General features: G+C 32.0%; 1 protein-coding gene across 1 annotated transcript; it reads left to right on the forward strand.

The window, feature by feature from the left end:
- Positions 1-2021: 2021 nt before the first annotated feature.
- On the forward strand, positions 2022-8065 carry LOC107958739 (serine/threonine-protein kinase ATG1c). Its single transcript, XM_016894588.2, has 13 exons — positions 2022-2516; positions 3160-3277; positions 3357-3415; positions 3755-3819; positions 4528-4621; positions 4714-4794; positions 4964-5072; positions 5563-5635; positions 5723-6096; positions 6233-6591; positions 6864-7152; positions 7344-7414; positions 7617-8065. Exons 1-13 carry the CDS (start codon positions 2274-2276, stop codon positions 7845-7847), a joined length of 2166 nt encoding a protein of 721 aa, XP_016750077.2. The 5' UTR covers positions 2022-2273; the 3' UTR covers positions 7848-8065.
- Positions 8066-25234: the final 17169 nt, after the last annotated feature.

The raw sequence follows: 25234 nt of genomic DNA on the forward strand, positions 1-25234 counted from the left end.
TTGAAGAAATAAATGGGCTTCCTCCGTTTTCCTACAAGAACCTAAACTAACTCGCTATTAGCCCCAAACGGCCACTCCTCTTCGATAGATTGAACTATGTTGGGGTCTACGTCGAGATAACGATTGGATGCACGGTAATCGTTTGGGCTCCTTCCCTCTAAGCAATAGCAAAATACATTTATGAGGGTAAGGAGTCTTCTTAACTCCAAAATCTACCTTAGACTCAACCTATTAATTTATTCTACATCGATATCAATGTCTAAAGACTGAGATTGGTGGCAAGTAGATTTGGTAGGAACAAACCACCTTGTCGGAAAGTTAAAACTGTTGGGGAATCTATTTTTCACCAAAATAAATTTACTATAATCTAAATGAAATTCTAGAGGCCAATTTTTATGAATAGGTTCGTAGCTCTAGCGAATGCTGAAGTTAACCATGCTTGTTGGAAGCCTTTGTGTCAAAACCTTCAACCGATAAAAGCATTGGAATACGGTAAGAAGGGGTGGCTTGTTGCAGCTTTTACATTATAGGAAATATGCCATAAAAGTCCACCAGGAAAAACCAAATAATTGCTTTGCTACACTTATACTCTTTAAGCACATCGCCAAAAAAGGGATATAATGAGAGATAGAAGCCAACTTCTAAAAAATATACGGGTAGGATGAAGCCCTTATTTTATTACTATAGTGTATCTCCTCTGTCACGATATTAAATTGATATGCATAGTTGGGGAACGGATACCACGGGCTGCCAGATGGTTTACCATATCTTTCTAAGTGATAGGACATTTATACAGTGGCATCCCGAAGGAAGTACTGATTCTTGGGAGATAGGAACCACCATCATTTATAATGATAGAATTTCTTAAGGGACCCCTATGATTTGGAGGATTAGAACCCCTGGCTCGTTCATTAGATGTCAGGGGAAACCCGAACATAACATTACTATGTAGAACTAAAGAAAAAAGGTAAAACGTCGGGATGCCAGAAGCTTAGAGATTAGCTTTAGGAGAAAGGCCATGCTAGATTGCCATCTAGAGGAAAAACCTCTAAAATTTTAGAAAATTTGATTAGGTTAAAATATTAAAATTTATTATCAAATAAAAATTTTAAAGGTCATTGTCTAAGCTTGAAATTTGGAACGTTTGGACAAAAATATTAACTTTGGAAAATGGGCTTGTGAAAAAAATTAGCCGCTTAAAATATGTGACAAACTCAAGCTTTGAATATTGAAGCTGGAGTCCTACTCGACTTGACCCATTTTCAAATTTATAATATGAATTTTATTATAAATTATATTTATAAAGTAAATATAAAAAATATGGTAAATTGTTTATCTTTAGAATTAATATAAAATAATTGATAGTAAACATATAATTACTAAATATATATTAAAAAAAAGAGAGCATGTGTAAATGAATTTGTAATAACTATTTGCAAATATTAATGAGTTAGAATGGCTTATGCAATTAGGTATGAAATTGATAACCTATGAAATATGAATACCTATACGCTAGTATCAAAATCAAGACATTTTTATAATGAATATGTTTGGCTTCCTTTAATCGATAATTATAAGTTGAAAACAAGTAGCAAAAATAGAAGTATCCATAAATAAACCATACTAATTAACTTCTTTCATTCTATTTCCAACTTAATTCAGTTTCTTTATCAGAATTGAAAAAATAGAAAGTTATGATAAAAACGAAAATTCAACCATAAAAGTTTAGATTATTATCCTTTTATAATTAGGTTTTTAATTCTACATAGCCTCTTATTTTATTACTTTCTAGGTGAAGCATGTATGTCACTTTTTTTTTTTAATTTTAATAAATAATAAGGAGATATTTATAAGTAGAAGAAAAACAAATCGGTTCTTTCTCACATTCCTAATTCTCTACGCTTTAAGCTTGTGGTCTTACAGAAGCAATCAAAATCACCAAAGCCTAATCCCTAATCACAATTAATTAAGATCTCAATAATTGAGCATATAATAGTAATTAAACTCCAAATCTCCATTAAAAAAAAGTAAAATAATAACCTCACCCTCCTCTCTCCTCTCTCCTCTCTCCTCTCTCCTCTCTTACCTTTCCCTTTTCTTGCTCACCATATTATCCTCACATGGCCAATCAGAAATCCTTTTAAAATACGGGTCGAATCTTCTAAACTATCCAAATACCTCTAACGGATACTCTTTAATATTTAAGCTTCATATTCCGGCTTTGGATCCTAGGGTTTTCTTTTTTGTTTTCTTTTTCTCCAGCTTCGTCTGTAATGGCTCAACCAACAGGGAGGGGAAGAGTGGTAGGGGACTATTTAGTGGGCCGGCAAATCGGGTCGGGTTCCTTCTCGATTGTCTGGCATGCGAGGCATCGAGTTCATGGAACGGAAGTGGCGATAAAGGAGATCGTAACGAGTCGATTGAATAAGAAGTTGCAGGATAGTTTGATGTCAGAGATCTTTATCTTGAAGAGAATTAATCATCCTAATATTATTCGACTGCATGATATTATTGAGGTTCGTTTTTTTTTAACAAATATTTCTGTTTAGTTTTCAGGAGTTGTTTGGATGCTGAGAAAGCAAAGGAAGAAGTAGAGAATTAATTAATTAAGAGTAGAACTTTGAGTCTGTCTATTTTGTCTGTGTTAATCTCTATTTCGTTGAGACTTCTCGATTTAAAAGACCAAAAATTGAATTCAAATTTAAATTTGGTTTCTCTTTGATCTATAGCCATTAATACTATGTCAGAAGCATTTGTGTAACATTGGAAAACTTGCTAATTCGGCAGTGCTCTAGAAAAACTAAATTAAAAAGCTAATTTCATGTAAATGTTTGTGAAGCTCGCCAGGTCGGGGCTGTTTTTGTGTATATCTAAATCTTTTGTCTTCCTTCTGCAGCATTTAATGCTGTTACCCTTCATTCCATGGACTGCATGGAGTGGTTTAATGATTTTCATAGTTGCAATTTTGCTCTATCGATTGGTTAAGTTGAGGTCTTCTGGAAAATGTCACTCATGTTATACTTTGATATGGAACCAAAGTTATTCTGAGATAATGCTGATGTACATGTCAGAAAATTTTTACTTCCGCTTGTTATTTGAGTAATCTTATAGCATATATCTTACTCATATCTTAATTTTGGTTTGGATGCATATCTTTAGGTTCCTGGAAAGATACATCTTGTATTGGAGTACTGCAAGGGGGGTGATCTTTCTATGTATGTTACACGCTATGGAAGTGTCCCTGAGGCAACTGCAAAGCATTTCATGCAACAGCTAGGTATGCAGCAAACCATTGGTGCTTTTCTTTATCCATTGAATTTCAGTCACTCAAGACTCCAGTAACCATCTTCTTGCAGCGGCGGGCCTCCTAGTTCTCCGTGACAATAATCTTATACATCGGGATCTAAAGCCTCAGGTTCAGTTTGTTCTGTTTAGTTCAAGTTCGAATTTTGATCTAACTTTTTCGCTACTTATGTTTATGAGTAAAAAAGCATGCCTACTAAAAATTCGTATTATTTTCTTTCTGTAATTGTAATCAAATAGGACTAAGATGTAAGGGATGTCTCCTATTTTCCCTCTTAATTGGGTTTGCTTTTGGATCAGTATTATTGAATTTGATGAAGTTCTATATGTTGGTAAATTTGCATTTAAAAGCAGGTTCATTTTGTTGAAAGACATTTATTTATATGTCAGTCTTGTCCATGCTGTAAGGTTTTCTTTGGATATTTTCTTTATAATGTTGCTTTTTGAACAGAATCTTCTTCTCTCAACAAATGACAGCAATGCAGTTTTAAAGATTGCAGACTTTGGATTTGCAAGGTAAACTATCACATTGATCCACCCACTTATAGGGTGTTTTTCTTATTCCCTTTCTCTCTTCCCCTTTATTTATTTATTTATTATTAAGGAATCCCAGTGAGTAAAAAGTACACTTCCGTCTTTCTAGTCAAGGGCCTCATCCTTGGCTGTTTGATTTGGGTTTTGTGATGCGTTGCTAGCAATTCTTTTGGTTGTTAAGATTACATGTTGAGACTACCCATCTTCTTTAATAGTTTGTATTATGTGCTCAGCTGTAAATTGTTTGAGACTGGTTTCAATTCTCAAATTAAGAAATATAAGGTATTCTCTTAGGGCATAAGCACTTTGTATATTGCTGCTTGACACTGTGAAGAATGGAGACTGAAGCTTCTGGATATTCTTTGGAATTAATAGCTGAAAGAATTATGGCTGCAATGGTCCAGCATAATTGGTTTTTAATTGCTGATATTAGTCAAGGAAGTTCTTCATTATTATTTCTATTATATTTTTCTTGTTTGTCATAATGGAAATTTTTTGCATTTGCGACCCATTTGTGTATTTTGCAATTAGAATAAAGGTCATTTGTTTATATAGACCTTAATTATGGACAGAGGGAAAGAAGATGAAAAATATATACCTTCAGTACTAACTGTGCTATGCACATATGCTTTTCAAATGACTTTTTTCGCCCATATTCAATAGTTAGAACCTACAATTCTGTTTTGTCAGATCTCTGCAACCTAGGGGGCTTGCTGAAACATTATGTGGTTCACCTCTTTACATGGCTCCAGAGATAATGCAGCTGCAGAAGTATGATGCAAAGGTGATGGTTATTTCCCACACAAGACACGATTCCTCTTGCTCGTCTGCTTCATGCCTGAAATTACTGCCTTCTAACTTGACCTTAATACGCAGGCAGATCTTTGGAGTGTTGGTGCTATTTTGTTTCAGCTTGTTACTGGGAAAACTCCATTCACTGGAAACAATCAAATACAAGTTAAATGAACTTTTAACTTTTTTGTTTGTCTCAAATTATCTCCTAGGGTTCTTGAATTGTTCTAACTTTAGGCTTGCAATTGATCACCTGAGTTGACCGGTGATTATTTTGGCGCCTTTGCAATTTCATTAATCTCTTTATAAACATAAATATATCTGGTGTTTGCAGTTACTCCAGAACATTTTGAAATCAACTGAGTTGCATTTCCCTGTGGAAAATGATTATTTGACAGCTGATTGCAAAGATTTATGTCAAAAATTGCTGCGACGTAACCCAGGTATTCCACAAATGTAGATTAAATTACAAACTTCCAATATACAATTGAATTGTTTGCTAACATATTAGAGACCAAAACAACCATTTTACTGTTAGACGATACTTTATTCTAGGATGATGAGGATTTCCAAATCTAGAGGTGTCTGAAAGAATAATTCCTAGAATTCAACCTCAATCTGAATTCTTTAGTTTGTAATTACCCATTCTTCTCCCTTTTCACTTACACTGATGTTATAATCACAAACGACTTCAACCAACTATTTGTTAAATGAGCTTACAAGAATCATTGTGATGTAAAGAAGTAGTCTCTTCGTGCTAGACCATGCAGATGATGCGAAGATAAAGCTTTAGCGTATGTGTTAAGACAATGAGCAAGGAGAGCCGTCAGAGTCTTGTTTATTCAGCAATGCTATCAATGTATTTTTAGTGCTGAGCAAGTATTTATATTCTTGGCCTCATTCTCGCTGTTCTCTTTATCCTTGTATATGCAGTGGAACGTTTAACATTTGAAGAGTTCTTCAACCACCCATTTCTTTCTGAGGGCCAACCTGACAAATCTTTGAGGTAAATGAGGAAATTATTTTTTTATCATCTTTCTTTTATATGCATTATCCTAAGTTCCTTAATACTGAAACTTTGAGGTATATGCAGGAGTCAGAGATTTCCAAGAGCTGGTTTTCCTCTTTCTGAAAGCGGTGCTGTGAGGAATACTGAGGAAAGCTTTCAGGAGGACTGTCTTCCTTTCTTTCTAGATGATGATTCTAGTGGTCCTGATGGTAGCCCTTCCTTTGCGAAAAAGAGGTCCTCGATGAAATCTGCTTATGGATTTTCTGCTGATGCAAAAGATGCTAGAGAAGCAACATCTAGTCCTGTGAATAGAGTAGACTTTACATCCAAATACAGTGGTGCAAGACAAAAATTGGAAGATGCTAGTTTCAGGCTTGAAAGCTGCAAGGTGTCAAGTGAAACTCTGCACGAACCTCACAAATCCATGGATCAAAGATCTGTGAATACTCATTCAAGAGGTACCAGCAATCTCATGTTCCAATACTTTTATGATGTAGTTCCCAACTTATATTGCTAAGTGTACATTCTTTGCGCAATTTTCATCCTTGGAATAACATGTCTGGTTTAACTGTCACTCCTGCATTGTTTCCTCAGTTGCAGAGTCACTGGAGTTGATTGACCAAGATTATGTTCTTGTGTCTGGACCTCCCTTGGATGTGTCATCTTCTTCAGTTACTTCCAAGCCAAATCATATTCCATACAAATCTGAGAATCCTCCTCTAATTCCCTTTGTCAATAAAACTGCATCAACTGCCCCCATGCCAATCATTGGTCCCTCCAATGTCAAAATCTGTCATGCAGGAAGCTTGGACTGTCAGAGTTCTGCCCCTGGGACTTCTCAAGGATCCATGGATATTGGAGATGCTCTGGAACAACCGTCATCTCATTGCTTGACTAGGATAAAGTCATTACAGCATTGTGCATCTACAATTACAGAATTAGTGCAAGAAAAGGTTAGTTCATAATAAACCTGTTATCAGTGCGTTATGCAGAGTAGGGTGACAGCATACTTGGTCCAGTCGTTCCCTTTATTCTTCCCCATGCTTGCATGCTAAATATTTGCAATAGTATAATAGTATAAATGACACGACTCAATGCCACTCTCAATGTTGATTACTGTTGCTTCTGTAACATCTTGCTAGCTAGGATCTCTTAGTATTTTCCTTGCTATCACAAGGTTTATTGAGGTTATTTTGTATGATACATTATCATGGTTTGTTGATAGATTGAGGCAGGTAGGCAACTGGAAGCATTCTCAATCCAGCTTGTGATTCTTGCAATTTGGAAGCAAGCGTTGCATATTTGCCACACCCAGGCTGCATCAGGTACAGAAGGAAGTCCAAGCCGAGAGGCAAGCAGATTGGGTGCCAGCAGGAAACATGAAACATCTGATACGGAAGAATGTAAGAATGTTGTCAGCCCAGAAGGGCCAGAGGATATATCCTCAGAGATAGAAAGGGAATTTCTCCGGGAAGTTGAGCATGCTGAGGAACTTGCCAAGGTTATTGAGCCTGGTAAGCCTTTGATAATGATTACTCACTCCCTGTATTAGTATTTGTTGTTCCAATTTGAAATTGCTCGCACAATAAGAAAGCAACTAAATGCATATGAAAATTATTGCTCATGAGAAAGGAAACAAAGTAAGCCACTTGAGATTTGGTTAATTTAAGGATTCTAAATTAGCATGTTGTCATCATGGTTGCAGGAAGTACAGAGATGCCTGATGCAATGGAGACAATATTTCAAGCCGCCCTTGCCTTGGGAAGACATGGAGGAGTGAGTCTTTTCTTCTCACCTTGATATTCATTCATCTAAGTTAGTGGGCATGAAGAATGGATCAAGCGAAGATCTTATATAATATAAAATGAAGTTATTACATAGTTGATGAATGTCATAAAAGATTTCTTGAATAAAGGTGATAAAAGGTTGAAGTAAAAAGCTTATCAGCTGAGATGCTTCCTGCATGTGTGTTTTGCAGGTTGATGAGCTCATGGGTGATATGGAAAGTGCAGCTTTATTTTATTCAAAGGCTGAGCGTTTATTGGTCTTCCTTCTAGTGGAAGCACCATCTCTCATTCTGAATCCTCCATTTTCCCTTACAAACTCAGATCGGTATAGACTCCGAACTTACATCGACTTTCTTCGAAACAGGCAAGGTTCCTCGAGATCACAGATGATGGCTCTTCTCAAGTGCAAGGATCAGCCATAGAGTTTTAACCATATTTATTACTCTATTTTTAACTCCTGTTGCTGATGATTTCCATTTTCATTGTGTAAAAAAAATATTTATTTGTACAGTTAATTCTTTTGAGTAACAGGGAATTAGGGTGTTAACATGGGTCTACTCAATTGTATCCTGTTTGAATGTTGTAATATTCTCCCATTTCTGCCGTTAGTGAATGATAATTTGGTTCAAGTTTTCATTCATTCTCCGCTTGGTTTGTTTTTAGCCTTTTCCCTCATTCTCTCATAGAACAGATGGAACCGGACTGGATTCGTGGGTTGAGCTGGGAATTAGCTGATATATCTTTTTGAAACTGTTTGAATTGTTTTTTTTTTCTTCTTCAAATTTAATGATTTTTTTTAAAATAATTTATTTAAAATTGAATTGGTTGGTTGCGTCGGATTTTAATAAATATTGTTGATCTGAACGTGGAATCCTTTGTAATGCCAACAACAAAATCTCCCACCCAATTTTTAATATCAAAATCAGGGTCTTTTTTAATTATAAATATGTAAAATCTTTTTTATAACAAAACAAAAATATTCCAAAAACATAAAAGAGGATCATTTTTACTCCCAAATTTAATATATGTGAGGTTGAAGAAAAATGGAAAAAGTTTGCAATTATCATGGACAGTGGCGATTTCATCCTTTTTGTTGGATTCTCCGTTTTCAAATCCGTCCCTCTTCCCTCATTTTATATCTTTAAATTTAGAATATTTAATCCGATTGAAGTGAGTAATAACCCTCAATAAAACAAATCCAATTTATAATGATGGGAAAATCCTCCCATTTTTGCAATGAAATAGAATTCTAAATTACACTAGTAGTTACTCAATTTTGAGGTAATTGACAAAACAATCACTTAAGTTTCATTTCGGTCACTCAACTTTAGAAAAATAACAAAACAGTCACTAACATTATTAAAAAGTGGCAAATCAGTCACTTATTAACATTTTCCGTTACTCTCTTAATGGAACCACTAATGTGGCTAGTTAACTAGCTGATATGGCCAGTTAACTTGCCACGTTGGAAATCCAATTAGCTCACATGGCAAATTGACATGGAATTTACCCAAAATTTACCTAAAATTAGGGCCTAGAATGGGAAAAAAAATTGGGAAAAAAATTTTGGCGGACGAAACTTGGAAAAGCTCTTAGTTACCATGAAGCTTGATTTTTTTCCATAGTAGTGAAAATTGAAAATCAACTGCGAAAATGTTGAGGCTGGCATCAAAATAGTTGCTTGGGCTAACATCAAGGGAGATCTCATCATAGCCCGTTCATCAGCATTGGTTTGGTCGGACCTCTTGCTTGTGGCAATGTTATGAAACTTCAATTCAAAATTGACGACAAAACAACAAAAATCATCAAAAACAAAAATACCAAATAGCAAGCATCCAAAATCAAACTAGCAAAAAAAAGAACAAGAATCCCAAATTGGCTTGCATCAAAAGATAGAGGTAAAAAAAAGCCTAAAAAAAGAAGAGAATCAAAAGAGAAGAAACCCACACCCATTTCGAGTTTTGCGGGTTGGAGAACTCAAGCTACCAGTTCGATGATTCGAGTGGTCAAGTCATGGTTGGTCGAAGAAAAGTTGTGATGGTGATCAGACGGTGGACGGCAAAGATCTATTGAAGCCTTGTTCGAAGCTTTAAGGTATTAATCTTGGGATTTTGAAGGTCTATTGGGAAATCTGAAGTGAGATTTGAGAAGACTCAAAGAAGAGCCATTTGGTGATGACGATTGGCCAAAGAAGGCAATGAACGACGGCAACTAGAGTTAAGAATAAAAAAGAAAAAGAGAGGAGAAGAAGACAAGAAAAAATGGATAGAGATTCAACAGATAGCAACAAACTGAGTGGTGACTCCACCTTGGAGGAACAAAACCATCGTTAGTTAGGGTATGTCCATTTCTTCTTCTTCTTCTTTTCTGCTGCCTAGCTAGGGCCATGAGGCTGTTTAAATGACAACTAACCCTCCGTTAAATGCCATGTCACTTTTTCGTTATGTCTGTAACGAAAAAGAGTTAAAATAACTGTTTTATTATTTTTCGAAAGTTAAGTAACTAAATTGAAACCAGAGTGACTGTTTTGTCAGCTACATCAAAATTGATTGAGTGACTGTTGGTGTAATTTACCTGAAATAGAATCATAAAACCAAATGCAACAAGTTGTGAAAATGGATAACCAATTAATTATAAATTAATATTAAAATCTTTCTTGTAAGAGGACTAATAGAGAGATTGTGATGTAAATAAATAGGTTGGTATAAATTATAGATTTTTGTATCCATATAAAATGTTGTTATATATTATAAATTTTAGTAGTTGTTATAAAATAGATATGTTGTTATATATACACTATATAAATAGATTAATTTTTTTACCAAGTTAATTTAGTTTATTAACATTATAAGTAATTTTTAAAATATTTTTATAGTCATTTAAAAAAATTAGAAATAGTTTGAATGTATTTAAGATTTTTTTATGTAAATACGAATTCAATGTATTTAACATGTAGATTAAAAAAAAGAATCTTTTTATCGAATTTATTTTAAAATTCTTTTTTGATTTGTGAATTGTTGAAAAGGTTTAAGTTTTACTTAAAAATTAGAAAGAAAATAAGAAATGTTATAAAATAATCAAATAAAAGAATACTTAAAGTAAATAGATAATTTTCTCGTATCTTTTTTTCATTTACGAAAGAGTTTTATTTATAAGTAAATTGAAATTCAATGCAATACAATAAGTGAAGCTTATTTAAGTGCTTCATTAACACATTAAACAACTTGCATAATGAATGAGAGGTTTTACCTTATAAATGAGGGGGTTAGAATATGGACATTCACATTTATTTGTAACACTCCCCCCTTGGATGTCCACTAGAGAAAACTGTGCCTTATTAAAACCTTTATTAGGAAAAACCCTGTGGGATAAAAACCTAATGAAGGAAAAAGAGTACACAATCTCCTATTACAAGTTGCCTCGTTAAAAACTAACAAAACCTTGGTTAAAGGAAAAGAGTACAACGTGTTTTAGACTCCCTCTAATGGCAACATTACATTATATCTTTAAGTCGACGCATTCCAATCTTGTTTCGTAGTCTTTCAAATGTTGAAGTTGGCAATGCCTTGGTAAAAAGATCTGCTAAATTATCACTAGAACGAATTTGTTGAACTTCTATGTCACATTTCTTCTCAAGATCACGAGTGAAGAATAATTTTGGTGAAATATGTTTCGTTCTGTCACCTTTGATATAACCACCCTTTAATTGAGCTATACATGCTGCATTATCTTCGTATAAGATAGTTGGCATATTTTCCTACAAAAACAAATTACATATCTTCTAGATATGTTGGGTTAATAACCTTAGCCAAGCACACTCTCGGCTTGCTTCATGCATGGCAATTATTTCAGCATGATTTCAAGAGGCAGCAGCTAATGTCTGCTTTGTCGAACGCCATGATATGGCAGTACCACCACATGTAAATAAATATCCCGTTTGAGATCGACCTTTATGTGGATCTGATAAATATCTAGCGTTGGCATAACCAACAAATAGGGATTTTGAATCATTTGAATAAAAGAACCCCATATCAATGGTCCCTCTGAGATATCTAAATACATGTTTAATTCCATTCCAATGTCTACGTGTTGAAGAAAAACTAAATTTTACTAACAAGTTTACAGCAAAAGCTATATCAGGTCTTGTGTTGTTTGCAAGATACATCAATGCTCCTATGGCATTTAGACATGGTACTTTAGGACCAAGAAACTCTTCATCATTCTCGCAATGACGAAATTTATTCACATCTAACGATCGTACATCCATCGGGGTACTCAATGGATGTGCTTTATCCATATAAAATTTCTTTAAGATCTTTTCGTGTAAGTTGGCTGATGGACGTGAATTCTATCTTTTAAATGCTCGATCTGCAGGTCAAGACAAAACTTTGTTTTTCCAAGATCTTTCATTTCAAATTCTTTCTTGAAATAATTTACTGCATTTTGAAGCTCTTCAGGAGTTCCAACAATATTTAGATCATCAACATAAATAGCAATTATCACAAACTTTGATTCAGACCTTTTTATAAAAACACATGGGCAGATTGGATCGTGTTTATAACATTCCTTTAACAAATATTAACTAAGACGATTGTACCACATAAGTCTAGATTGTTTTAATCCATATAAACTTTCTTTAATCTGATTGAGCAATTTTCCCGGGAAACTCTATATCCTTCAGGGATTTTAAATCCTTATAGGATTTTCATATAAATTTCATTATCAAGTGTACCATACAAATAGGCTGTAACATCCATTAGATGCATGTCAAGTTTTTCACGTACTGGACTAATAAGGTATCTAAACGTGATTGCATCCAACACAGGAGAATATGTCTCTTCATAATCAATGCCGGGCCTTTATGAAAATCCTTGTGCTACAAGTCTTTCTTTATATGTTACAAATTCATTTTTATCATTTCGTTTTCACACAAATATCCATTTATATCCTACCGGCTTTACATATTTAGATGTTTGGATTATAGGTCCAAAAACCTCACGTTTAGAAAGTGAATTTAATTCTGCTTGAATTATGTCTTTCCATTTTGGCCAATCTTTTCTATTTCTACATTCCTCAATAGATTTAGGCTTCGGATCCTCATTTTCTTTTGCTATTTCAATAGCAACATTATAAGAAAAATTGATGTCGACAACTATATTTTTTCGGTTCCATCTTTTTCCTGAAGTAACATAACTTATTGAGATTTCTTCGTTATCACCATTTTCAGGCACCTGAACCTCTTCTGGGGCTTTTTGATTTGTTATATCTTTGGCCTTTTCTTGGGCACTTGCCTCCACAATATTATCATCTTGAATAATTGCTCCTTTCCTTTTACAAGGTTTTTTATCTTTGAAATCGATTGGCCTTGTAACACCCCCTACCCATATCCATTGCCGGAATAGGTACAAGGCATTTCCGGAGTTTACTGAATATTTTCAGATAATTCTGAGTCATTTATTAATCATATTTTGAAAATAATCATAACGTCTCTCTATTGGGCTCTCAAAGCCCCAAACATACATTAAAAACCAACCAGAATTAAATCGGGATCATAAAAAAAATTTCACAAAATCTTAAATTTTATTTTTATCTAAGTACTTACCATTTCAATGCTTCTTATAATTAAACATGTTACCATTCAATCAATAGCTTGGCACTTGTCTAAGCGTCAAACAACATCATTGTTAGTATACTTGCACATATTTCATATAAATTCAACATTGATATACTTATTTTCTCGACATGTCACACTTGAGTTTAATAATTGTCTTTACTTACATAATTTTCTTGTATCAACATATCAAAGATAATCATATGTACATGTCATGAAACATATCATTCTCTTACCGTTTCTTCATAAGTATATATCAATCATTTCATTATATCAATATTTCATGCTCCATCATTTCCATATATTTTATGCATATTTATTCCGGTAAAGTTTATATCAAACTTAATATAAATTATATTCCATGTACTTATTCTTATTTCGTTTATCTATCTTCATAATTATTTTATACAACTATTTTGTACATATATTTCCATATGACCAGTTCTTGTAAACATTTCACACAACCATTTCATATAACCATTCGCCATCTGATACATATTACCTGAATATCAATTGTTTAATAGATGTCATCACGTCTCCCATCCACAGTCTTATTTATCTTTAACATGATGCCATAGTGTCTTTCAACTATGGTCTTACTCATTTTCTGTCATGTTGCCATGGTATCTTTCAACCATGGTCTTATTCATTTCATGTCACGCTACCATGGTATCTTTCAACCATGGTCTTATTCATTTCCCATCATGTTGCCATGGTATCTTTCAAACATGGTCTTATTCATTTCATATCACGTTGCCATGGTATCTTTCAACCATGGTCTTACACATTTCTTACACATTTCATATCAGGTTGCCATGGTATCTTTCAACCATGGTCTTACACATTTCATATCAGGGAACACACTCCCACGAACCTCATCCTTATAGTGGGATTACCAGTCCAAGCTAAATCTCCTATAATATAAACTCATAGAGTATTGTCGGGATTACCAGTCCAGGCTAAATCCCCTGCAACGACAATTACTCTAATGAGCTTAGATCTGAATTACCAGTCCAGGCTAAATTCAAACCCTGATTCGGATTACCCATCTGGGCTAAATCTATTTACACGTATTCTTCGGGAGGGATATATAAGGATAGGATCACCCGTCCAGGCTAGATCCTTTTTACCGTCAATTCCTTTTCAGAGATCCATCGAATTTTCCTTTCATTCAACCGAGATTTCTTCCCCTTTTTATCAAATAGGTTAATGTTTCATCAATTTTCATACAATGAACATTCAAATCATATTCATATCAAAAACATACATTTCAAGCATTTAAGAATATAATTCAAGTTATACGAACTTACTTAGCGAAATTGCAAAAATATCAAGATTCAGGGACATTTTGGTAATTTACCATTTTCCTAATTTTCACCCTATCTTAAATTGAAAATTTCATTCAATTTATTAATTTAGATAATAAAACAATTCATTCCCTTCAATTTGGTCATTTTGACATTTTTACAAAATTGCCCCCTAAAGTTTTACTTTTATTCAATTTAGTCCTTAAGCCTAAAACATGCAAATTAGCCATGCTAGCTGAATATTCATATATATTTTCCTCCCCCTCCTCTCCATTCCACATCCTTAATGTATATGAAACATTTGTAAGTAACATTATCTATAATCTTTATTATTTACTTTTATGAATATTCAAGCTGTCCATCTATGTCATAGTCACTAAATTATTTATATCTGGAGATATAGAAATTCAAATTAATATATTATAATTTTACCTAAAACTAGACTCATATATATTATTACTATAAAATTTTTAGAATTTTTGGTTTAGTCAACAAGTACAGTTTATTCTTTAAAGTTACCCCTGTTCTGCTATCTGATAGTTGTGACCCTTCTTCACTAAAAATCAATTATCTCCTCGTATAGAATTCTAATGATGTTCCCGTTTATTTCTATTGAAAATAGACTCATTAAAGATTCTAAAAATATAAATTTGAGCCCAAAAATATTTTTATCCAATTTTTTATTATTTTTCAAAGTCAGAACAGGGGAACCCGAAATCATTCTGACCTTGTCTTACAAAATTTATTATATCTCATGATTTAAAATTCCATTGCTTACATAATTTATTCTATAAGAAACTAGACTCAATAATATTTAATTTAATATTTTATTCATCTTATAATTCAATTTATACAATTTTTTGTGATTTTTCAAAGTTAGACTACTACTGCTGTTCAGAACTGTTTTAGTGCAAGATATTAATTACCATGTTTATAACACCCTTATTTTCTTTTTCTACACTATTTCTCATCACTTTCTCTTATTTTCTCTTCACTAACATGACAAGAACATAAGACCATATATAAGAAAACTCTAAATCAACATCAATTCCATACTTTTTCAACAATATTAAACTTAAAAATATATTGAAATCTTGATGTTCTTACCTTTTCTTATTGACTTCAATCTTTAACTTGATTTTTCTCTCTCCTCCAACTTCTATTTCTTAAATCCAACTTGATATTCTTGCTTCCCATCATCTCCTTGCTATCTTTCTCTCTTGATGGCTATGGAAATTCTTTCAATTTTTTAGGTGAAAATAATGAATTTTTGGTGGAAGGACTAAATTGTAAAGAAAGAAAACTTATTTTCTTCTTCTTCTCTTACGTTGGTTTGCATGGAAAAGGAAAGATGATGATAATTCTTCATCTTTCCTTCCTTTTATACTAAATAAATAATAATATAATAATAAATATCTCATAAAAATATTAATAAAATAACATTTATCTAATTAATTAGTTTAAAATATCATCAACATAATCATTACATTCTAGAATTCTCTCTCTTATTAATTGACCATTTTGCCCTTCATGATCTTTTAGAATTCCATCCTTGAGTCATCACTTAATTTGGTAAAATTATGATTTAGTCCCTCATAATTTTTCACCTATTCAATTTGGTCCTAATTCATCAATTTTTCTTGGTTTCTAGATCATTCCACCTTTAAAATATTTGCACCATTAGTCCTTCAACTTTTTTATATTTACACTTCAACCCCTTAAATTTTGAGTATTTATTTTTGTGCAACAAAACTTTTCTCATCTTTGCAATTTAGTCCTTTCTTGAATTAATATATCATAATATTCTTCCCAATATTGACATAACTCAAAATTTTCCTTTTTTGTCACTTTATTTCCTTATTTTATTGTATCACGGATAATATTTTACTATAAAAATTTTTGAGGTATTACAGGCCTTCCACGCTTCAGGCGTGGATTACTTTCTTTTGCACTAACAATTTGCCCTATTGGGATGTCAATTCCTACTGGAGCATTTCCAGTTGGTATGTGAGATTTTGTAATTCTTTTTAGGTCAGTAAAAGAATCTAGCAGTTGATTGGCGATGTTTTGCAAATGTATGATCTTTTGAACTTCTTGTTAACATTGACTTGTGAGAGGGTATAATTGAGATAATGATGATCCATTCCATGTAATTTCTTTTACCAGTTGTATTTTCTCTCCCCCTAATGTTGGGAATGTTGTTTCATCAAAATGACAATCAATAAATCGTGCAATAAATAAATCTCCAGTTAATGGTTCAACATATTTAATTATATAAGGAGATTCATAACCAACATATATTCCCAACCTCCTTTGAGGACCCATCATTCTGCGTTGTGGTGGAGCAATTGGAACATATACTGCACATTCAAAAATTCTAAGATGGGAAATATTTGGCTCTTGACCAAAAGCCAATTGTAATGGGGAGTACTTATTATAACTTGTTGGCCTTAAACGCACAAGTGCTGCTGCATGCAAAATAGCATGTCCCTAAGCTGTAATAGAGAGTTTTGTTCTCATAAGAAATGGTCGAGATATTAGTTGGAGGTGTTTGATAAATGATTCAGCTAAACCATTTTGTGTGCGAACATGAGCTACAAGATGTTCGACTTTTATCCCAATTGACATACAATAACCATTAAAAGCTTAGGATGTAAACTCACCAGCATTATCAAGATGAATAGTTTTGATTGCATAATCTAAAAATTGTGCTCTTAATCGAATTATTTGAGCGAGTAGTCTCGCAAATGCCAGGTTGCGAGTCAATAATAAAGACATATGTGACCACCTACTAGATTCATCTATTAATGCCATAAAATATCTGAATGGTCCACATGGTGGATGAATGGGCCCACATATATAACCTTGAATACGTTCCAGAAATGCGGGAGATTCAATCCCAACTTTAGCTGGTGATGGTCTAATAATCAATTTTCCTTGAGAACAAGTGACACAAGATAAATCCTTGAATTCAAGAATCTTTTGGTTCTTTAATGGGTGTCCAATTGAATTCTCGATGATTCTTCGCATCATAATAGATCCGGGATGGCCTAATCGATCATGCCAAATGGTAAAAGTATGTGGTTCTACAAACTTCTGGTTTGTAGTAACATATGACTCAATTGCACTAATATGTGTATAATATAAACTTGATGAAAAAGTAGGTAGCCTTTCCAAAACATATTTCTTTCCACATTCAACATTTGTAATATATAGATATTCAATATTTTTCTCATTCATAGTCTCAATATGATATCCATTAAGACGAATATCTTTAAAACTCAATAAATTTCTTTGAGACTTTGTGGAATATAAAGCATTATCAATGACAAATTTTGTACCTTTAGGTAATAATAAATAGCTCTTCTAGAGCCTTCAATAAGTTTTGAACTATCCGATATTGTATTAACATGGGTATTACTCATTGTCAAATAAGAAAAATATTTTTTTATCTTTGAGTATCGTATGTATTGTAGCACTATCTACAAGACACATGTCTCCATTGATTTTAGGCCCATCGAAATTTTGTTGAATATTCATATTCTTCATAAAAATAAACAAAATATAATATGAGAAACATTGTAAGTATTTATTAAATATATAAATTATTCTTTATGCAAGAAAATAAAACATACTTAAAGCAACATAAAAATGTCAAAATAAAATCAAATTTTCTAATGATTCTCAAAGAAATCTGCCATAACTAGGTGAGTTATATTATTAAGGTCATTAAATTTATCACCCTCGTAGGCATGGTCAATTTTTGTATTAAAGTGAATATCTTTATCTTTTGCTTATTTTGCCTCCATTTCATCATTTTGGGATATAAAATTTGTCTCCATATGCTTTCCCTTCTTTTTAATGGATGCTTGATAAAGTTTCACTAAATGCTTAGACGTATGACAGGTACATGACCAATGCCCTTTCATACCACATCGGTAGCATATATTCTCAACAATCTTTGAAGAATTATTTTGACCACTTTTTTTCTTTTATTGTTATTCTTTTTTTTGGTGGTTGGAAGTATCATTGTAATAACCACCATGATAACGATTACTAAAACGTCCTCGACCACGTCCCCCACTACGTTGACGACCACGGTCGCGACCTCTATATTTTCTATTTTCATAATTATTGTGTACTGCTACATTCACTTCAGGGAATTGTGCACAATTAGTGGGATGAATTCCATGATTTTTCATTAATAGCTCATTATTTTGTTCAGCCACCAAAAAGCATGAAATCAATTCAGAATACTTTTTAAAATCTTTTTCACAGTATTGCTGCTGCAGGAGCATATTAGTAGCATGAAAGGTTGAAAATGTTTTCTCTAACAAGTCCTCATCAGTTATGTTTTCTCCACATAATTTTAGTTAAGAACTAATTTTGAAAAGTTCTGAATTGTATTCACTTACAGTCTTAAAATCTTGCAACCGTAAGTGCATCCAATCATAACGAGCTTTAGGGAGTATCACTGTTTTCTGATGGTCAAATCGTTCTTTCAAATTTTTCCAAAACTCAAGAGGGTCTTTCACAGTGAGATATTCCACTTTTAATCCTTCATGTAGATGATGACGGATGAAAATCATTGATTTTGCCTTGTATTGATTAGATGCTTCTTTATCTGCTAATATAGTATTTCCTAGACCTTTAGCATTTAGGTGAATTTTAGCATCTAACACCCATGACAAATAATTCTTGCCTGAGATGTCTAAGGCCGCAAATTCAAGTTTGGCAAGATTTGACATTATAATCACTTGAATGAAAATAATAAAAAAATATTATTAAAATAATCTGCATTCTTAATCGTAAAATAATTCAATTATATATACCAAATTTGCTAAATAATAATATGTATGACGAATATTGGCATAAAGAGGTATAGTCTTAATAATAACTTAACACAAATTACATTAATTAGAATTTCTTTTAATAAAAAAAATGTCTATATAATTATCATTATTAGATTTTAGTTGTAAAAATAAATGTGAAAATGTTACCTAAAGCAAATATTTTATCTAGAGAAAAAAAATAAAAGAATTATGAAAATACATAAACCGTATATAGTTTAACGGGAGTTATACGAACAAATTATATAAAGTCAAAATGACGTGAACTTCACTATGAACTCGTAGAAACTCGTGCTGATAACGTGTTATGAAATAATAACAAAAAAGAATACTTAAAGTAAACATATAATTTTCTCGTATCTCTTTTTCATTTACGAAAGAGTTCTATTTATAAGTAAATTAAAATTCAATGCAATACAATAAATGAAGCTTATTTAAGTGCTTATTAAACACATTAAACAACTTGCATAATGAATGTGAGGTTTTACCTTATAAATGAGGGGGTTAGAATATGAAGATTCACATTTATTTGTATATATTAAAAAAATCCTTAAAAATTTAAGGAGAAATTAATATTACTATTTTACATTTAAATAATGATTTAAGATTACTTTATACAAATTTAGTAGTAAAAGTGGAACAGCCAAAATTGATTTTTTTGGGTCAAAATTAAATTGTTTATTTTTATGATAGTAAAAAATGTAACTTCATTATTTTAATAGTCTATATCTTTATAATTTTAAAGGATAAATCAAATTTTTATCATTATAGGGGGCCAAAGTATAATTTTACCGTTACTAATTTAAAATTTTATAAATTATAAATGACCTAAATAAAAAAATTTCATTTTAAAAGGGCTGAATCCCTGTCAACTCCTGACACTGCTACTGTATGATATTATTAATTAAAATGTTTAAGTGCTATTAAGGAAATTTAATATTATAATTGAAGACTATTGTTATACAATAATATGTTTTTTACATTATAATGGTTTTAAAAAAATTAATACAATTAATTAAGATGCATAGAGAAAAAAAGAAATCAAAAGAGAAGTTACATTAATAGTTAAAAGTTTTTATTTTATTTTATTTTATTTAGAACATTTGAAGATTCAATTTTTCGATTAGATTCTGAAATATTTTGAAAAACTTATCTTTCACTTGAACATTTTCAATATAGTAAATAAATTGATAAAACAAATCACACAAAGTAAAAAAGAAATATTAAAAAATAAAAAAGTAATAAAAAATTAATAGAAAATTTTAAAGGAAAAACCAAACCTTGTTTTGTTTATAGTAGTTTCTCATTCCATTGCCAATCTGAATATAATTATTTATAGATAATATAAACATTGTATTCAAGGGTAAAGGCAGAAAAAATTTTTAGAGTGCTGAAATTAAATTGTAATTTTTACGATAGTAAAAATACAATTTCATCATTTTAATAGCCTCTATCTTTATAATTTTTAAAGGATTAAATCAAAATTTTATCATTTTTAAAGGGGCAAAAGTACAGTTTTATCTTTATTAATTTCAACTTTTAAAAATTTCAAAGGGCCTAAATGAAAAATTTTCCATTTTAAGGGTCGGGCCCCTCTGATTTTTCCCCTGATTGCATTTAATATTGTTATTTTCATTTATTTTATTGTAAATTTTCCACTCTTTCCACGCATTGTATGGAAAAAATCTAGATTTAATTTCCAGATATAATTATTTGATTTAATTATTTTAAATATTAATGGAAATAAAAATAGAGTTATTGTACAACTAAATATGAAATTCAATACTTTAATTTATGCTCATAATTTTTATAAAATATTAAGATCGACTAATATGTCGTCTATCTAGTTCAACTGGGGAGATATCTTATCTTGGGCATTAGAGCAGATGACTCCCAAAAGATAAAGATATGAATGTGACTGATTGGACTGACAGTACATAGGACTGGACCTAAGAAGAATAAATCCTAAATCCGTTTATGGATTTATTCACTTGTGACGTTCATAGTGTGGCATATCTAAATTCTGAGTGGATGATGACTCATACACTTTGATGTACGTGAAAGCCCGAGTTTGAATAAATAAGGAACCAAAAGTAGTGCGTTGGGTGTACAAATTCTGCAGTATGTAGCGCGCTATTCACAACAATGGAATTCATAGTACGAGACATGGGTAATGATATCCTCTCATTGGCATTACATAGTTGATGAAAAATAAACATGGTCATAGGCCTTTTGTCTTTGTGATGAATGACTTAATTACTATTTAATAGTAATTGAATTTTTATGAAGGAAGATGTAATGGTTACCATGAGATAAAATAGAATCATATTGGAAGAATGAATTTTATCTTAAAGAGATTAAGGACATCCTATGATGGTAACACACTTATGATAAAGTCATTTGACGAGCACTGAGTAGTTGCTTTTGTAATGGTATGCCGTTGGGGAGAGCTTAGTCATGATACTATAGTGGACTGGCTTCATGACTAAATGTGTTTATAATTAATAGGTGAAAAACTAGAACTTAATTATAAATAATTTGAGCCCCAATCACACATGTCCAATCTGTCCCTCCACTAGCTCGTTGAAATTAGAGATAAATTGCGAGTTTGAATAGAAATGAACAGGCATTACCTATTACATTAGCATTACATTCCACAATTCAACACATACAAACTTACTGTTTTCTATACACTTTTATTGCACATTTATATTGCTAACACAACATCATCACTATCATTCGGCATATTTAATATGCCCATAACTAACATATTTACAAGAGCAATCACAATATATATCACATGTCACATTATCACAACTTAATACTCAATCCACATCACACAATCACATACTTTGCAAATTAAACAAAGGGTATAAGAAAGCTTACACTCAGAACTTTAGGATAGAAAAGCTTACACTCAGAACTTTAGGATAGGGGTTTAGGCTACTCCTAAGCTCCCAGTTAACACTATGAATCGTTTCTACTAGCAGCGATTCCAAACACTCATCGTTCACACTTTCGCCTAATTGCCGAAAGCTTAAACTAGCTTTTCCTTACCTTTCGCCTTGCTCATAGAAGCCTCAAACGGTTCTGATGCTTCACACCTAATAACTACACAATATACACAATCAATTAGTAGCCATAGCACACCTTAAATAAACAAAAACACAGGTCTAAGGCTAGTCCCTTTTGGAATTGAAATTTTCGACTAACAAACTTGAAACTCAAATATATTAATCTTTACTCATTCCCATTGCTTATAATCAATTCCAATCATCTAATTAAACCTTCAAACTACTCTAAACTACACAGATTCATGGTTCTGAAATTTCAACATACAATAGCCATTTTTCATGAAAACCTATTAAAACCTTAGATTCTCTTAATGAGACTTTAGGGAAAGTTTAAAAACCTTCTAATCTCATCAAAACGAGTTGAAAAACACTTTGAAACATTGATTTCATACAAAATCCCAAATTTCACCATTAATGACCTAAATTTTGGCATTTATTCAAAACTCTTGATTCAATAGATAAAAACTCAATCTAAAAGGCTAGATATAATTAAAAACTAATAGGAAAATGAAACATTACCTTCGTTGAAGGAGAATCAAACATTTGATTGAGAACACAGAAAAACTCACGTGAAGAAAAATCAATGGATTTAATAGTGTTTTTGGTGTCTTTCTTTGAATTGAAAGGGATTTTTATATTTAAAGGATAATGGAAAACAAGATATTGGAGTAATAGAAAAAAAATTGAAGGATGAAAATTTTAGGATTTTCTTCTCTAATGGACGACATAAAGAAAAGGGATGAAGGGGTTTCTTTCCTTTCTTCTTCTTTTTTTTTTCATTCATATCAAAAGTAGGTTTAAAAGGGAGAAAATGGGCTGATTTTAAAACTTGGTTTGTTTGCTTTAAAACCACTCTTAATTTAATTCTTTTTACAAAACATTCTTCTTTTCAAAATTGAAGTTCTTTCCTACCTTACTTTCAAAAATTAATTTAATTTCAAAAAACCATAATCGAAAAAAATTTCGGGTTACCATAATTCAAAATTTTCGAACCTATTCCAAGCCAAAATTCCTAATTTACCTTTGAAACTTCTAGACCCAATTTTGGGGTGTGACAACTTTTCCCCTCTAAAAGGAATTTCGTCCTCAAAATTTACCTACTGACATGTCTCTTGCTTAATTACAAAATATGATATTTCTACTTTTAAACCAACCATCACACTTTCACTGTGCAACTCTGATTCCTATCATCTGTAACTTCCTATGGCTTTTCTTGAAGATCCTATTCACTACCACAAATTATTTTACGGTAACTTCTCTAACAATTTCCTCTATTCACTACAACACTCTCGACTAAAGAAATCATAACCATTGTTCCTAATTTAATAGTCTCTCTTGGGATTCTCTATTTATTAGCTAATACACTCAGAACATACGAATACATTCTCACTCACATTGACATGTCTATGGGACATATTGAATCTAATCTAACATACACAAATAAAACCAAAGGTGTAAGCGGCGGGGAAATGATCTAAGTCACGTTCCTATAATAAAACTTTAGAATTAAAGCAATGTGTTCTTTTTTTTGCCTCAATTTCAGACAAATTCATGCAATTCAAATAAAGACATCTCAAATAATTCAAGTATTCAGAGAAATTTAGACACATGAGTTTCGCAACCCTAGCCCATACATCACTAACTTAGGTCTAAGTGTTAGATATACTAAGCTCTGATACCACCAAATATAACACCCTATACTCAACCCGATCACCGAGCCCAATTAACAGGATGTTACATCACCATCACAACATCATATACTACACAACGTCTCATTAGCATGCTAACGTCAACAAAATTTGAACATTCATAGAGAATCCAAGTGGAGAATACCCTAGGGGAGGTTAAAATTCATTAAACATACATTAAACGATCATATCATGAAATAGAAGCATGCTTAAGGACTATTTAATAAAAAATGCCAAAATGTTACGTATGTATCGATACTAGCTCAATGGTATCGATATTTCTCATAGACGATATCGATACCGTTTAGAAAATTAATACCAAATCAACATTCTGTTTTCTTGCAAAATTTAAATCTAGCAAACTATCGATACAAGTAAAAAAGTATCAGTATTTTTACCTCGAGTGTCGATACTCAAGAAATGGTAGCGATGCCAAATTAAGTTACTGACTTCTTGCACATTCGAAATATCATGAAGGTATCGATACTAAATACACGATTATCGAAACCTCTACACGAAACAACAAAAATAACACCAAAATAGAGCATTTAACACAACCATACCTATATCAATTCAACATGCATCTTAACTCCGAAGTTCGACATAAAAATACCCAAAATTACAACTCAAGCATCGTCAATGATTTAAGCTAAGAAATACCAATAAACTAATGCCAAACATCTATAAATTTAGAGAGTAAAAATCCAAAAAATCATCCAAAACATAATGGAAATATTCATGCGACAAATCTACCACGCTGCCTTATTCCCATAGTTCAAATAATGATAATAATAACACCTACTCAAATACTAGCCTAGCTTGGATCACTCCCTTGGAAACTTTCCGCACCACTCACATCCTATTGGCATGTCAATCATATACTAGCTAACTCATTAAGCTACTAGGCTTTGTTTTATTAATCCAGGTTATTAGAAGATTTCGCTTCAACTTAATTCAGTTTCAGTTCAGATTTCCATGACTTATGTCACTATAAAAGAATTCAGTAACAGTTTCATGGCTTATGCCATTATAATAGGGTTTAACAAAAATCTCAACTTACTTTATATGTCATTATCCATTTTAGTATTAAGTTCAGTTTCAGTGACGAATTTCTTATGGCATTCGCCATTATAACATGAATCAGTAATGGTTTTATTTCTTATATTCAATTTCTAAATAAGTCCTTAATAGTGAAAGGACATTTTTCATTCATATAATAGTTTTCATTTAATTATTTTAATACTTTTTATACTTATCTTTCTTAGTTTTACCTTGTATA

Source organism: Gossypium hirsutum, chromosome A04, assembly GCF_007990345.1.
Source record: "Gossypium hirsutum isolate 1008001.06 chromosome A04, Gossypium_hirsutum_v2.1, whole genome shotgun sequence".
In the NCBI taxonomy this organism is placed as follows: Eukaryota; Viridiplantae; Streptophyta; class Magnoliopsida; order Malvales; family Malvaceae; genus Gossypium; species Gossypium hirsutum.

Bases quoted from the DNA above. Each gene is read 5' to 3' on its own strand.
- LOC107958739 (XM_016894588.2), top strand. From the start codon at position 2,274: ATGGCTCAACCAACAGGGAGGGGAAGAGTGGTAGGGGACTATTTAGTG. The intron at 2,517-3,159 runs GTTCGTTTTTTT...GCATATCTTTAG, and splicing joins GACTGCATGATATTATTGAG to GTTCCTGGAAAGATACATCT. The intron at 3,820-4,527 runs GTAAACTATCAC...CTGTTTTGTCAG, and splicing joins GCAGACTTTGGATTTGCAAG to ATCTCTGCAACCTAGGGGGC.